Source organism: Coenobita brevimanus, chromosome 27, assembly GCF_032717465.1.
Source record: "Coenobita brevimanus isolate Jiangsu-jjx chromosome 27, ASM3271746v2, whole genome shotgun sequence".
NCBI classification, from domain to species: Eukaryota; Metazoa; Arthropoda; class Malacostraca; order Decapoda; family Coenobitidae; genus Coenobita; species Coenobita brevimanus.
The window spans coordinates 6,465,001-6,479,867 of NC_136980.1; the positions used below are offsets into that span (position 1 = coordinate 6,465,001).

General features: G+C 47.1%; 1 protein-coding gene across 1 annotated transcript in view; it reads right to left on the reverse strand.

Annotated features, from left to right (window-relative positions):
- LOC145394365 (uncharacterized) overlaps positions 1–634 on the reverse strand; it is a 33,826-nt gene extending 33,192 nt beyond the window's left edge. Inside the window, exon 1 of the mRNA XM_080268237.1 lies at positions 580–634. Within this exon, the coding sequence (XP_080124363.1) occupies positions 580–634 (55 nt within the window). The remainder of the gene's footprint in view (positions 1–579) is intronic.
- Positions 635–14,867: the final 14,233 nt, after the last annotated feature.

Consider the following 14,867-nt stretch of genomic DNA (forward strand, 5'->3'; position numbering starts at 1 on the left):
CTCTCTCACACACACACACACACACACACACACACACACACACACACACACATTCCCTTTCTTCCTCTTCTAGATCGTATTCATCTCTCTCTCTCTCTCTCTCTCTCTCTCTCTCTCTCTCACACACACACACACACACACACACACACACACACACACACACACACACACACACACACATTCCCTTGCTTCCTCTTCTAGATCGTATTCATCTCTCTCTCTCTCTCTCTCTCTCTCTCTCACACACACACACACACACACACACACACACACACACACACACACACACACACACACACATTATTTTAGAGTACAAAGAAAGGAGAGAAAGACAATTACTAACCTGATCACTTGTTCTTGTAAAATTAAATCTCTCTTACTGATAGACTGGTAGGGAGATAGACTGATGTAAACAGATAGACCTTGATAGATATAAATAGATTAACAGAAGGCCTTAGAATCGATAGAAGGATAGACAGACAGATAGATGCAAAAAGTAGAACGCATATGGATAGACTGGTAGATAGACGGATAGATAATGGATAGATAGATAGATGTAGATAGATTTACAGAACTTACCTGGAGGAAGAATTGCCAGCAGCGTCACCATCACCAACATGGCTGCAACACACATCCTGCAGAGAAGAAAAACGTTGTATTATTATTATTATTATTATTATTATTATTATTCGTAGTAGTGGTGGTGGTGGTGGTAGTAGTAGCAGCTAGTAGCAGTAGTTGTTGTAATTTGTAGTAGTAATAGCAGCAGCAGTAGTAGCTAGTAGTAGTAACAGTAGTAGTAGTAGTAGTAATTATCATTATTATATCATTACCATTTATGTATCCGACTCTGGGCATTGGTTAACAGCCCGTTCCCTGAGGCCCAGCAATTCTCTCTCTCTCACTCCCTCACTCTCTCAAATCCCTCCTTCCATTAAGAGGAAACAAAGAAGCATAGCAGCAGAATGGCAAATAACTGGCCAACTTCCGCCATTAAGGTTACAAGTATCAGCTCATAAAACGTAAACAACTAAAATATAACAACTAAAATTCTACACAAACTCAGTCCTACTCTGTGAAACACTCCCCAAAACTATTATATTCCCAAAACTCGAGCATATATGTCAAGAAAGTCCAAAATCTGGTCTCAAAACCGGATCCAAGATGGGGGCGGTGTCCAGACGGCGGCAAATAAGGGGTGAGTCTACTGCCAAGCGTATCTGTGCCCTCCCGGATCCCGCTTGGGGGGTAACAAAGGAGCATCGTGGCTGGATGAAAGGAATCTAATGCCTTTGAGGGACCCTTTGACTTTGAGGCCAGGTAAATAGTGAAGTGTACGTACTAAAGGGAAGGCAGGAGGACAAAGGGAAGGGGAGTAAAAAGGGAAGCTTGAGAGGGGAAGGAGTAAATGGGGAGTAAAGATTAAAATGCGGTATAAAGACAGGGGAGGGAAATAAAAGAAGAAAGATGAAGAAAAGCTGGAAAACAAAGGGAAGGGGAGTCAAAAGGGAAGCTTGAGAAGGGAATGAATAAATGGGGAATAAAGAATAAAATGCGATAGAGATAGGGGAGGGAAATAGAGGAAGAAAGATGAAGAGAAGAGATGATGGTAAAAAATAAAGTAAAAGAGGAAAATACTGGTCAGAATTAAAGGAATGGAGGGGAGGCAAGAGCTGAGGTAGAGATTGGGATGGAAAAAGGTAGAAAGTAAAGGAAACAGAGTGAAATAAATATGAAAAATAAAGAAATGGAGAAAGAACAACAACAAAAAGGAGCTTGACTCTTACACAAACATTCATTGTCTTTGTCACACGCATATTATTTCTCTCTCTCTCTCTCTCTCTCTCTCGTAACCGCTTCTTAGGCCTACACCAGTGATGATATATGGACAAGATGGTGGCTTGGGGAGAGAGAGAGAGAGAGAGAGAGAGAGAGAGAGAGAGAGAGACAGACAGACAGACAGACAGACAGATACAAAGAACAACTATTTAAGTAGATTAGGAACGTGTGTGTGTGTGTGTGTGTGTGAGAGAGAGAGAGAGAGAGAGAGAGAGAGAGAGAGAGAGAGAGAGAGAGAGAGAGAGAGGACTGACATATACAGATACAAAGGACAACTATTTAAGCAGATTAGGAATGTGTGTGTGTGTGTGTGTGTGTGTGTGTGTGTGTGTGTGTGTGTGTGTGTGTGTGTGTCTGAGAGAGAGAGAGAGAGAGAGAGAGAGAGAGGGAGAGAGAGAGAGAGAGAGAGAGAGAGAGAGAGAGAGAGACATACATACAAAGAACAACCATTTAAGTAGGTTAGGAATGTGTGTGTGTGTGTGTGTGTGTGTGAGAGAGAGAGAGAGAGAGAGATAAAGAACAACTATTTAAGTAGATTAGGAATGTGTGTGTGTGTGTGTGTGTGTGTGTGTGAGAGAGAGAGAGAGAGAGATAAAGAACAACTATTTAAGTAGATTAGGAATGTGTGTGTGTGTGTGTGTGTGTGTGTGTGTGTGTGTGTGTGTGTGTGTGTGTGTGTGTGTGAGAGAGAGAGAGAGAGAGAGAGAGAGAGAGAGAGAGAGAGAGAGAGAGCCCATGTCGTTCGTCTATTACTAAAGCCTGCCAGGACTCAGTGACGTCATTAGAGTGAAGTACCCTAAGGCCTTTTAAAGTTTTCTCACTCTCACTTTCCCACAAACAGGTACATACATACACACATATATACACACACACGCAGCTAAACAGACGGACAGACAGACAGGCACACACACACCATCTCTCTCTCCCTCTCTCTCTCTCTTACATACACACACAAATAGCCGAAGAGACAAAGGCACACATATGCCACCACTCTCTCTCTCTCTCTCTCTCTCTCTCTCTCTCTCTCTCACACACACACACACACACACACACACACACACTCATACATCTGATTGCTTCCTTGGAAGAGAATGATTTCCTGTTCTATATATTCGGGTCAGATGGAGAGAGAGAGAGAGAGAGAGAGAGAGAGAGAGAGAGAGAGAGAGAGAGAGAGAGGAGGAGGAGGAGGAGGAGGAGGAGGAGGAGGAGGAGGAGGAGGGAGGGAGGGAGGGAGGGAGGGAGGAATGAATGAATGAATGAATGACGGAATGAAAGAATGAATGAAGGAAGGAAGGAATGAAGGATGGAAGGAAGGGACTATGAGTGAGGTACCGAAACATCCAACTTAACAATATCCCTTTCAGTATCTGTCGAGCCGAAGAAATACACAAACCAAATATTCCAGTCCTCAAAGACCTAACGATTTCCAAACACTAGAACTTTGTGTGTGTGTGTGTGTGTGTGTGTGTGTGTGTGTGTGAGAGAGAGAGAGAGAGAGAGAGAGAGAGAGAGAGAGACTATTTAGAAAGAATTAAAAGAAAACGGTGAAAATAGCCGAAACGTGAAGAAAACCCGAAACCTCGAAAAAAACGTAAACAAACTGTGGAGCGTTCGGCTTGACAGGAAATTACGGAGATCACGATGACAGAATTTGTGATCCAGGACTCTCTCTGTCTGTCTCTCTCTCTCTCTCACTGGTAAACTTTTGTAACTGAGTAGCAAGTTTTTCTCTTAATATTCAGGTCAAACCATCTAATTAGGAACCTGAGATCTGAGTCTTTACGTACCCCTCTCTCTCTCTCTCTCTCATTTAAAAGTTAGGAAAGTAAGGCATTTAAATCAGGATCACAATTACGGCTTAAGTTTTCGATGAGAGAGAGAGAGAGAGAGAGAGAGAGAGAGAGAGAGAGAGAGAGAGTGACGTAGACACAGATTTCACTAGGTGGGCAGGCCTGAGTATTACTGGAAAAGCTTAGTACTTAATTAAAGAAGCTTACGTATACGAGAGAGAGAGAGAGAGAGAGAGAGTATTATATATTTATATTTACATATATCTATATATGTGCATATATGTGTATATATATTATGTACGTATGTATATATATAAAATTACACATCTCAGTTCTAGTGTGATGCAAGAAAGCTCAGAGTGTTGGTGAGTAGTAGTAGTAGCGGTTGTAGTCGTAGTCGTAGTAGCAGTACTAATAGTTGTCGTTGTAATAGTAACCTCAGGCACATCTGAACGTTACCCTGTAGACTGCCGGCCGAAGCTGCCTCTCTTTCGCAATACACCATCCTCCTTTTGGTGGGCAGGGAGGGAATAGAGGGGTGTTTGTATAATCGGGCAGCACCTCCACCGGGTTATATCGGTACCACCACGTGAAGGCGTCTCCCCCTCCTCCCCTTGAGCCGAATAAAATGAAAGAGACGTCATCGAGGTGAAGAGTCTGAGTCAGCAATATCTCCCGATGGCTGTGAGAATGCTGACCTGAGAGAGAGAGAGAGAGAGAGAGAGAGAGAGAGAGAGAGAGAGAGAGAGAGGATGGGGGAAGGTGATGGAGAAAGGGGAGAAGTGTGAAACTGGTGATGATGATGATGATGATGATGATGATGGTGGTGATGATGGTGGTGGTGGTGGTGGTTATAAAAAGCACTAACACGAACACCAAACAATACTACCATACAACCATAACGCAACCACAGTCCCACACCACCACACACAATACCATCACCACCATAACCACACACAATACAAACAACAACGCCACCATAACACCACAACACAACCATGCAATTCCACCTACACCACCACACCGGTACACAACACACACACACACACACACACACACACACACACACACAATACCACAACCACAACACCACCAAAGCAACCACACCAGCCCACAACAACACACCACACAATACCACAATCATATCAAGACTCAGTATCAACACCACCATCACACAGTACCACACAAACACACCACACCACACCACCACACCACCACACAACACCAGGTCAACAACAGGGGTGACAGTAATCCAGTGTGACGTAAGCTAATTGGAAAACCTGATCCCCGCTACCATGACAAAAGAAGTTAGTTGTTGGTACCACTGTCCACTGCCATCGGATTTACTAGTTCGTACCCCACCCTACCATCGCTACCATACCCTACCTTACCTTTACTACTACCATCCCTACCATTTACTGTCACCATTCTATTACCATCATCCCTACCCAAACTACCACTATCCCTACTAAACAACCATCATTTCTACACCACCACTGTCAGAACAACTACCACTGCCGCCACCTCCACCACCACCGCCATCAACATCACCACCACCACAATCACCACCACTACCACCATCGCCGTATCCTGTCTCTTTCGTAACGCTGTCAGTTGAGAGTATTGATATATGGACCCCCCCCTTACCGCCCCCCTCCCCCTCCTTCCCTCCCTTTCTTGCCTTCTATCACTCTTTTACCTCACTCTCCTCTTCCCCCCCTCCACCTCTCTCTGTCTGTATGTCTGTCTGTCTGTCTCTCTCACCTTGTCACTTCTTTTACCTCCTCTCTCCCTTTCTCTCTCTCTAACCTTGTCACTTTTTTTTTACCTTCTCTCTCTCTCTCTCTCTCTGTCTCCTTGTCACTTCTTTTACCTCCTCTCTCCCCCTTTCTCTCCCTCTTACTTTGTCACTTCTTTTACCTCCTCCCCTTCTCTCTCTCTCTCTCTCTCTCTCTCTCCTTGTCACATCTTTTACCTCCTCTCTCCCCCTTTCTCTCCCTTACTTTGTCACTTCTTTTACCTCCTCCCCTTCTCTCTCTCTCTCTCTCTCTCTCTCACACCACCCTGTCACGTTTTTGACCGCCTTCCCCCCCCCTCTCTCTCCATCTCTCTCTCTCTTACACACACACACACACACACACACACACACACACACACACCTTGTCACTTCTTTTACCTCCTCTCTCTCTCCTACCCTTCCTCGTCCAAACCCTGCGTCACCTTCAAACTTTTTATACGGGGGGAGCGCCTTTACCAGCGGCCCTGTCCGCTTCTCCCTCACTAATGATTTCCAAACGGGAGGTTCTTCACTCTCGTTGAATATACAGCCCTCCGTGAAACCATACCACACCACACCACACACCATATCACACTCTCACACCACAACACACTACACAACGCACCATACCACCCTCTCACACCACACCACCCTCTCACACCACACCACACCAGGGGCATTAACAGAAGGTCCCTGAAGCTTCCGCATTTAATAATTTCATACTTGTTCCTACCTCACCCCCACCCTACCTCAACCTCCTCTCATCCTGCCTCACACACTGTCTCACCCCCACCCTGCCGCACACTATGCCTCACATCCACCCTGCCTCACACTATGCCTCACCCCTACCCTGCCTCACACACTGCCTCACACCCACCCTGCCTCACACACTGCCTCACACCCTGCCTCACACACTGCCTCACCCCCACCCTGCCTCACACTATGCCTCACCCCTACCCTGCCTCACACACTGCCTCACCCCCACCCTGCCTCACACTATGCCTCACCCCCACCCTGCCTCACACACTGCCTCACCCCCACCCTGCCTCACACTATGCCTCACATCCACCCAGCCGCACACTATGCCTCACCCCTACCCTGCCTCACACACTGCCTCACCCTCACCCTGCCTCACACACTGCCTCACATCCACCCTGCCTCACACACTGCCTCACCCCCACCCTGCCTCACACACTGCCTCACCCCCACCCTGCCTCACACACTGCCTCACCCTCACCCTGCCTCACACCCTGCCTCACACACTGCCTCATCCCCACCCTGCCTCACACTCTGCCTCACCCCCACCCTGCCTCACACTATGCCTCACCCCCACCCTGCCTCACACTACGCCTCACCCCCACCCTGCCTCACACTATGCCTCACCCCCACCCTGCCTCACACTATGCCTCACCCCTACCCTGCCTCACCCCCACCCTGCCTCACACTATGCCTCATCCCCACCCTGCCTCACACACTGCCTTACCCTTATAATATTCGCCTTAAGCCATCTTCCATTAAAACTCTCTCTCTCTCTCTCCCCTTCCTCTCACTCACTTTTCTGATCCATTCATCTCACACTCTCCTCTCCCAACCCCTTCCCCCTTTCCTTTCTTTCTCCCTCCCCCCCTCCCTCCCTCCCTTTCTCACTCCATTCATCCCTATTTCGACTTACTTTTCTCCCCCTCCCCCCTTCCTCTCTCTCTCTCTCTCTCTCTCTCTCTCTCTCTCACACACACATACATACACACACACACACACACACACACACACACACACACAGTTCATTCATCTCTGGTCTGACCTACTTTTCTGTGTCTGTCTGTCTGTCTCTCTGTCTGTCTCTCTGTCAGTCTTTCTCTCTCTCTCTCTGTAATGGATCTAAGAGCCTTGTTAGCATAAGCCTAAAGCCTCACGTGACGGAATATTAGCGTGTCCAACCATCCCCTAATCCAATTCTACGCAGACACAAGTGGCTAGGCGGTGGACTCCCAGCTTGACCGAACGCGAGATCAAATGCGGTCTGGGAGAGATTTTTCGAACGGGAGAGAGAAAAAATAGCTCACATTTAACCCCCTTTCACCTAAAAAAAATGTAATTCCTTTCAATTTAGTTCGAATATGATGCTAGTCACGAAGAAGTGCTATGAAACGGATGTAGATATGACTATACTCCTTTTTCTTTAACTTGGCCTAAATTTGCCATCTCTCCATATTGAATGCTGAGGTGTAACAATGGATTAACACTAGAATAGGATGCTAGTCACGAAGAAGTGCTATGAGAAGGATGCAGGGTGGTAGTACTGTCTCTCCCATCAACTGTGCTGCGTGGAATGAGCTGCAAAAGGACGAAAATCTGGGACAGGATGTTAGGTTATGGAAGCTCCCTAACACCTCTTCCTAAGCGATTTATTTTGCTTCTTCTACACTACTACCCTCTTCTGTGTTGCTTAAATTCATCCAACATCCCCAGATTATGCATGTCTGTCTATCTATCTATCTAACTATCTATCTGTCTATCTATCTATCTATACCCCGACGCCCTAATCCCACAAAGGGTGGCCGCAGACATAACCCCTCAAAGTAGCTCTGTCACCCACCATTTGACTGCCCTCCCCCCAACACACTCCACCCTCCCTCATATATCCCTCACCTCCATCCCTCCACCTCATCCTCAGTCTCCCCCTCCCTCTCCCTCCCTCCACTTCATCCGCGTAAGTACAATACTATATCAACTACAAGGACTCAAAAAGAAATCGCTACGGAAAAGATGTTAGGGAGCTTCCTTCACTGACGAGAATACGAGCTTAAACTTAGGCCTGTATTGTCCTATGCTCCCTAATGCCTCTTCTTTAGCCATTTATTCTGGGATACGGCTGGGTAATATCGTTTTATACTTTATTTATGCAGAGTTTGGTGTTATTAGAATGATTTAAGTAACACAGAAAAGGACGGCACGGTGTAATAAACAAAATAAATCGCTTAGGAGGAAGTGTTAGGGAGCTTCCTTAACCGACGGGCCTTAGGAACGATATCTGGTTAAGGAAGCTCCCTAACACCTCTTCGTTAGCGATTTATTTTTAGATATGGGTGGTTAATACCCTTCTGTACATTATTTACGCAGAGTATGGCGATATTGGAAGAATATATATAACAAAAAATAGGGGAGTAAGGTGTTATAATCAAAATAAATCGCTTAGGAAACGGTGTTAGGGAGCTACCTTAACCGACGAGTCTCTAGTTACCTTTAGTCCAAGTAATAAGCAAAATAAATCGCTTAGGGAGAGGTGTTAGGGAGCTTCCTTAATCGACGAGAAATGGGCCTGATTATATTTACCTTTAGTACGAGTAATAGCAAAATAAATCGCTTAGGAAGAGGTGTTAGGGAGCTTCCTTAACCGACGAGAAATGGGCCAAAGTCTCTATTTATCTTTAATACGAATAACAGGCAAAATAAATCGCTTAGGAAAAGGTGTTAGGGAGCTTCCTTAATAGACGGGAAATGGGCCTTAGATTCTATTTACCTTCAGTACGAGTAACAGGCAAAATAAATCGCTTAGGACGAGGTGTTGGGGAGCTTCCTTAATAGACGAGAAATGGGCCAAGTCTATTTACCTTTAGTACGAGTAATGGGCAAAAATAAATCGCTTAGGGAGAGGCGTTAATACATACCTCTTAATTTAATATAAAGTCTAGATTTAAATAAACATCAGTTATATCGGCTGCTTTCACCCAAGGGAACTGGGTCACCCCTTCATGATATTCGAAAAGCATTATCAGTCTCCTTGGTTACTAGACTCCTTTGACTTATAAAACTACCTTCTCTCCATCTTCAGGCCTGAGTTTTAGATATTGGTTAACTCCAGAAAACGATGCTAGTCACGAAGAAGTGCTATGGAATGGGTGTAGAGTTGTAGTAATGTCTTTTTCGTGCCACTGAGCTACGTGTAATAAGCTGCAAAAGGACGAAGATCTGGGCCAGGTTAAGGTGAAAGGAGTATATTCATATCAACTTTCCAATCTAACTACACCTGGCCACCACCTGAGTCAAATGATGATGATGATAATGGTGATGATGATGATGATAATGGTGATGATGATGATGATAATGGTGATGATGATAATGGTGATGATGATAATGGTGATGATGATGATGAAGGAGGAGGAGGAGGAGGAGAAGGAGGAAGCAAGAAATGACAGAAAAGAAGAAAAAAGAAATACAGTGAAGGAGGAATGACTCTCTCTCTCTCTCTCTCTCTCTCTCTCTCTCTCTCTCCCTCCCTCTCTCTCTCTCTCCCTCTTCAATTTGTGGTAATAGTTGACATTTTTCTTGAGAGTATAGGTAAAGAAAGTTTTAATTATTCCACGCTACTTATGTATACCAGGAATTAACACTTACAGGCTGGTAGGACTCTTTCTCACACACACACACACACACACACCCATCCACTGTCTTTCTTCCTTCCTACCATACTTACCTCCTCTCTCTCTTATGCCATTCCTCCTCCTCCTCCTCCTACTCCTCCTCCTCTCTCTCTCTCTCTCACACACACACACACACACACACACACACACACATATCCATTGTTCTTTTTTCCTTCCTCCCATACCTACCTCCTCTCTCTCTCTTTTTTAGTACACTTATCCTCCTCTCTCCCTCTCTCTCTCCCTCTCTCTCTCTCTCTCTCTCTCTCTCTCTCAAACCCACACTTACTTCCTTCCTCCCACACCTCCCTCCTCTCCCTCTCTCCCTTAATCTATTCATCGTACTCCCTCCTTCTCACCCTCCCTCCCTCAACTTCCTCTTCTTCCCTTTATGTCCCTCCCTCCCTCAACTTGCTATTTCTCCCTCCCTCCCTCCCCTAACTTCCTCTTCCTCCCTTTAACTCCTTCCCTCTCCCCGTCCCTGTCAATCTCTCTCTCTCTCTCAACACCCTTCAACTTTCTTTCTCATAATCTCTCTCTTCCTCTCACTCCATCTCTCTCCCTCCTTCCCTTCCTATCTCTTACACTTTCCTTCCTCCCTCCTCTACCTTTCTCCCCTTTACTCTTCTCTCTCACTATTTACCTATTTCCTTCTCATTGTCGTTCTGCATCCCCCATTCTTCATATTCCTTACCATCCATCCTCCCCTCTCCCTCCATCCTCCCCTCTCCCTCCATCCTCCCCTCTCCCTCCATCCTTCTCTTCCTCCAACTGTCTCTCCCTCTCTCTCTCTCTCTCTCCTTCCCTTCTTCCTTATCACTCTCTCCACTTCTCTCCTTCCTTACCCTCCCCCCCTCTTCCTACTTACCTACCACTCTTGTTATCTTCTCTCTCTCCCTCCCTTTCTCTCTCTCTCTCTCTCTCTCTCTCTCTCTCTCTCTCTCCATCCCTTCTTTATCACACATTCTCCTTTTCTCTCTTTCTTCCCTCCCTACCCTCCCTTTCTCTTTCTCCCTCCACCTCCCCCTCCCTTTCTCCCTCCATCTCCCCCTCCCTTTCTCTCCCTCCCCCCCTCCTCTACCTTTCTCTCTCTCTCTCTCTCTCTCTCTCTCTCTCTCTCTCTCTCTCCCTCCCTCCCTCCCTCCCTCCGTCACCTTCTCGTCCTCTCTCCCTCCTGTACCTTTCTCTCCCTCCTCTATCTATCTCTTCCTCCCGCCTCTAACCCTCTCCCTCCCTCCCTCTTCTGCCTTTATCTCCCTCCCTCCTCTCTCTCTCTCTCTCCCTCCCTCCCTCCCTCCGTCACCTTCTCGTCCTCTCTCCCTCCTCTACCTTTCTCTCCCTCCTCTATCTATCTCTTCCTCCCGCCTCTAACCCTCTCCCTCCCTCCCTCCCTCCGTCACCTTCTCGTCCTGCCATACCCCTACTCAGCTGCGTCCATTATAAATGAGAATAATAAGACAGGAAGGTTTGGTTTAAAGGAGAACTGGCCTCTCAAATTGGGGTCAGGGTGTGGTAGAATGTGGTAGAAGGTGTGGTTGAATGTGGTAGGGGGTGTTGTTGAATGTGGTAGGAGGTGTGATTGAATGTGGTAGGTGTGGTAGGAGGTGTGGTGGAATGTGGTAGAAAGTGTGCTTGAATGTGGTAGGAGGTGTGGTAGAATGTGGTAGGAGGTGTGGTAGAAAGTGTGGTTGGTTGTGATAGGAGGTGTGGTAGAATGTGGTAGGAGGTGTGGTAGAAAGTGTGGTAGAATGTGGTGGAAGATGTGGTTGAATGTGGTAGGAAGTGTGGTGGAATGTGGCAGAAGATGTGGGTGAATGTGGTAAGAGGTGTGGTAAAATGTGGTAGGAGGTGTGGTTGAATGTGGTAGGAGGTGTGGTTGAATGTGGTAGGAGGAGTGGTTTGAATGTGGTAGGAATTGTGGTTGAATGTGGTGAGAGGTGTGGCAGAATGTGGTAGGAGGTGTGGTGGAATGTGGTAGGGGTGTGGTGGAATGTGTGGTGGAATGTGGTAGGTGTTGTTGAATGTGGTAGAAACTGTTGTTGAATGTGGTAGGTGTGGTGGAATGTGGTAGATGGTGTGGTAGAATGTGGTAGGAGGTGTGGCAGAACGTGGTAGGAGGTGTGGTTGAATGTGGTAAGAGGTGTGGTAGAATGTGGTAGGAGGTGTGGTTGAATGTGGTAGAAGGTGTGGTTGAATGTGGTAGGCGGTGTGGTAGAATGTGGTAGGTGTGGTGGAATGTGGTAGGCGGTGTGGTAGAATGTGGTGGGAGGTGTGGTTGAATGTGGTAGGAGGTGTGGTTGAATGTGGTAGGACGTGTGATAGAATGTGGTACAAAGTGTGGTAGAATGTGGTAGGAGGTGTGGTTCAATGTGGTAGTAGGTGTGGTTGAATGTGGTAGAAGGTGCGGTTGAATGTGAAAAGTGTGGTAGAATGTGGCAGAAAGTGTGGCTGATTGTGGTAGGAGGTGTGGTTGAAATGTGGTAGGAGGTGTGGTAGAAAGTGCGGCTGAATGTGGTAGGAGGTGTGGTAGAAAGTGGTAGGAGGTGTGGTAGAATGTGGTAGGAGGTGTGGTGGAATGTGGTACGAGGTGTGGTGGAATGTGGTAGGAGATGTGGTAGAATGTGGTAGAAGTTGTGGTGGAATGTGGTAGGAGGTGTGGTAAATGTGGTAGGAGGTGTGGTGGAATGTGGTAGGAGGTGTGGTAGAATGGGGTAGGAAGTGTGGTTGAATGTGGTAGGAGGTGTGGCGGAATGTGGTAGGTATGGTAGGAGGTGTGGTAGAATGTGGTAGGTATGGTGGGAGGTGTGGTAGAATGTGGTAGGAAAATGGTAGATGTGGTAGAATGTGGTAGGGATGTGTTAAAGCATGGTAAGTTGTGTGGTAGTAAGTGTGGTAGATGTGGTGGTAAATGTGGTAAGGATTCTATCTAGTTTGGGTCAGAGTGTGGTGGCATGTGGCAGGGACAGGGGAGGTGTGGTAGTGTGTGGTAGGGGAATGGACTGTGGTAGTGTGGTGTAGGGGAATGGAATGTGGTAGTGTGTGGTACAGGCGTGGAATGTGGCAGTGTGGTAGGAGAGTGGAATGTGGTAGTGTGTGGTAGGGGTGTGGACTGTGGTAGTGTGTAGTGGGGGTATGGAATGCAGTAGTGTGTGGTAGGGGTATGGAATGTGGTAGTGTGTGGTAGGGGTATGGAATGTGGTAGTGTGTGGTAGGGGTATGGAATGTGGTGGTGTGTGGTAGAGGTATGGAATGTGGTACTGTGTGGCAGGGGTGCGGAATGTGGTGGTGTGTGGTAGGGGTGTGGAATGTGGTAGTGTGTGGTTGGAGTGTGGAATGTGGTAGTAGTGTGTGGTAGGGGTATGGAATATGGTAGTAGTGTGTGGTAGGGGTGTGGAATGTGGTAGTAGTGTGTGGTAGGGGTATGGAATGTGGTAGTGTGTGGTAGGGGTATGGAATGTGGTAGTAGTGTGTGGTTCGAGTGTGGAATGTGGTAGTAGTGTGTGGTAGGGGTATGGAATGTGGTACTGTGTGGCAGGGGTGCGGAATGTGGTAGTGTGTGGTAGGGGTATGGAATGTGGTAGTGTGTGGTAAGGGGTTTGGAATGTGGTAGTGTGTGGTAGGGGTGTGGAATGTGGTAGTGTGTGGTAGGGGTGTGGAATGTGGTAGTAGTGTGTGGTAGGGGTATGGAATGTGGTAGTGTGTGGTAAGGGTATGGAATGTGGTAGTGTGTAGTAGGGGTGTGGAATGTGGTAGTGTGTGGTAGGGGTGTGGAATGTGGTGGTGTGTGGTAGGGGTATGGAATGTGGTAGTGTGTGGTAGGGGCATGGAATGTGGTAGTGTGTGGTACGGGTGTGGAATGTGGTAGTGTGTGGTAGGGGAATGGAATGTGGTAGTGTGTGGTAGGGGTATGAAATGTGGTAGTGTGTGGTAGGGGTGTGGAATGTGGTAGCAGTGTGTGGTAGGGGTGTGGAATGTGGTAGTAGTGTGTGGTAGGGGTGTGGAATGTGGTAGTGTGTGGTAGGGGTGTGGAATGTGGTAGCAGTGTGGAATGTGGTAGTGTGTGGTAGGGGTATGGAATGTGGTAGTGTGCGGTAGGGGTGTGGATGTGGCAGTGTGTTGTAGGGGTGTGGAATGTGGTAGTAGTGTGTGGTAGGGGTGTGGAATGTGATAGTGTGTGGTAGGGGTATGGAGTGTGTGGTAGGGGTGTGGAATGTGGTAGTAGTGTGTGGTAGGGGTGTGGAATGTGGTAGTGTGTGGTAAGGGTATGGAATGTGGTAGTAGTGTGTGGTAGGGGTGTGGAATGTGGTAGTGTGTGGTAGGGGTATGGAATGTGGTAGTGTGTAGTAGGGGTGTGGAATGTGGTAGTGTGTGGTAGGGGAATGGAATGTGGTAGTGTGTGGTAAGGGTATGGAATGTGGTAGTGTGTGGTAAGGGTATGGAATGTGGCAGTGTGTGGTTGGGATAAAGGACTTTGCGTGTAAAAATCCTTACGGTGTGACTGACTAACTGGGCCGCTTCTTCAATACAGAATGAGAGAGAGAGAGAGAGAGAGAGAGAGAGAGAGAGAGATTAATTCCGTTTACCATTTATTTTTTTCCCCCTATTTCTTTCTGTCTTTTCTCTATGTTTTTCTGTTTGTTGTTTTTTCTCCTTACTGCTCCTTTGCTGACGAGGAAGAGGGAGTTTGTGTGTGTGTGTGTGTGTGTGTGTGTGTGTGTGTGTGTGTGTGTGTGTGTGTGTGTGTGTGTGTGATACAAACGTCCTTCAAATCCCCTCCCTATCCCCCGAATGAAGGATGGTCGACTGCAGGAAGAGGGCAACTTCAGTCTGCAGTCCACCGTGCTCACGTCCATATAAATCTGTGGTTGCAACTACGACTACTACTATTACTACTACCACCACCACCAGCAGCACAACTCCAGGGTGCTACTTCTACTGCCACTACCACTACTATTACTACTACTATTCATTCTGTATCCTGATGTTAGAGAGTGACGCCTACACGTGGTAGCACCAATATAACCTGGCCGCTCCACT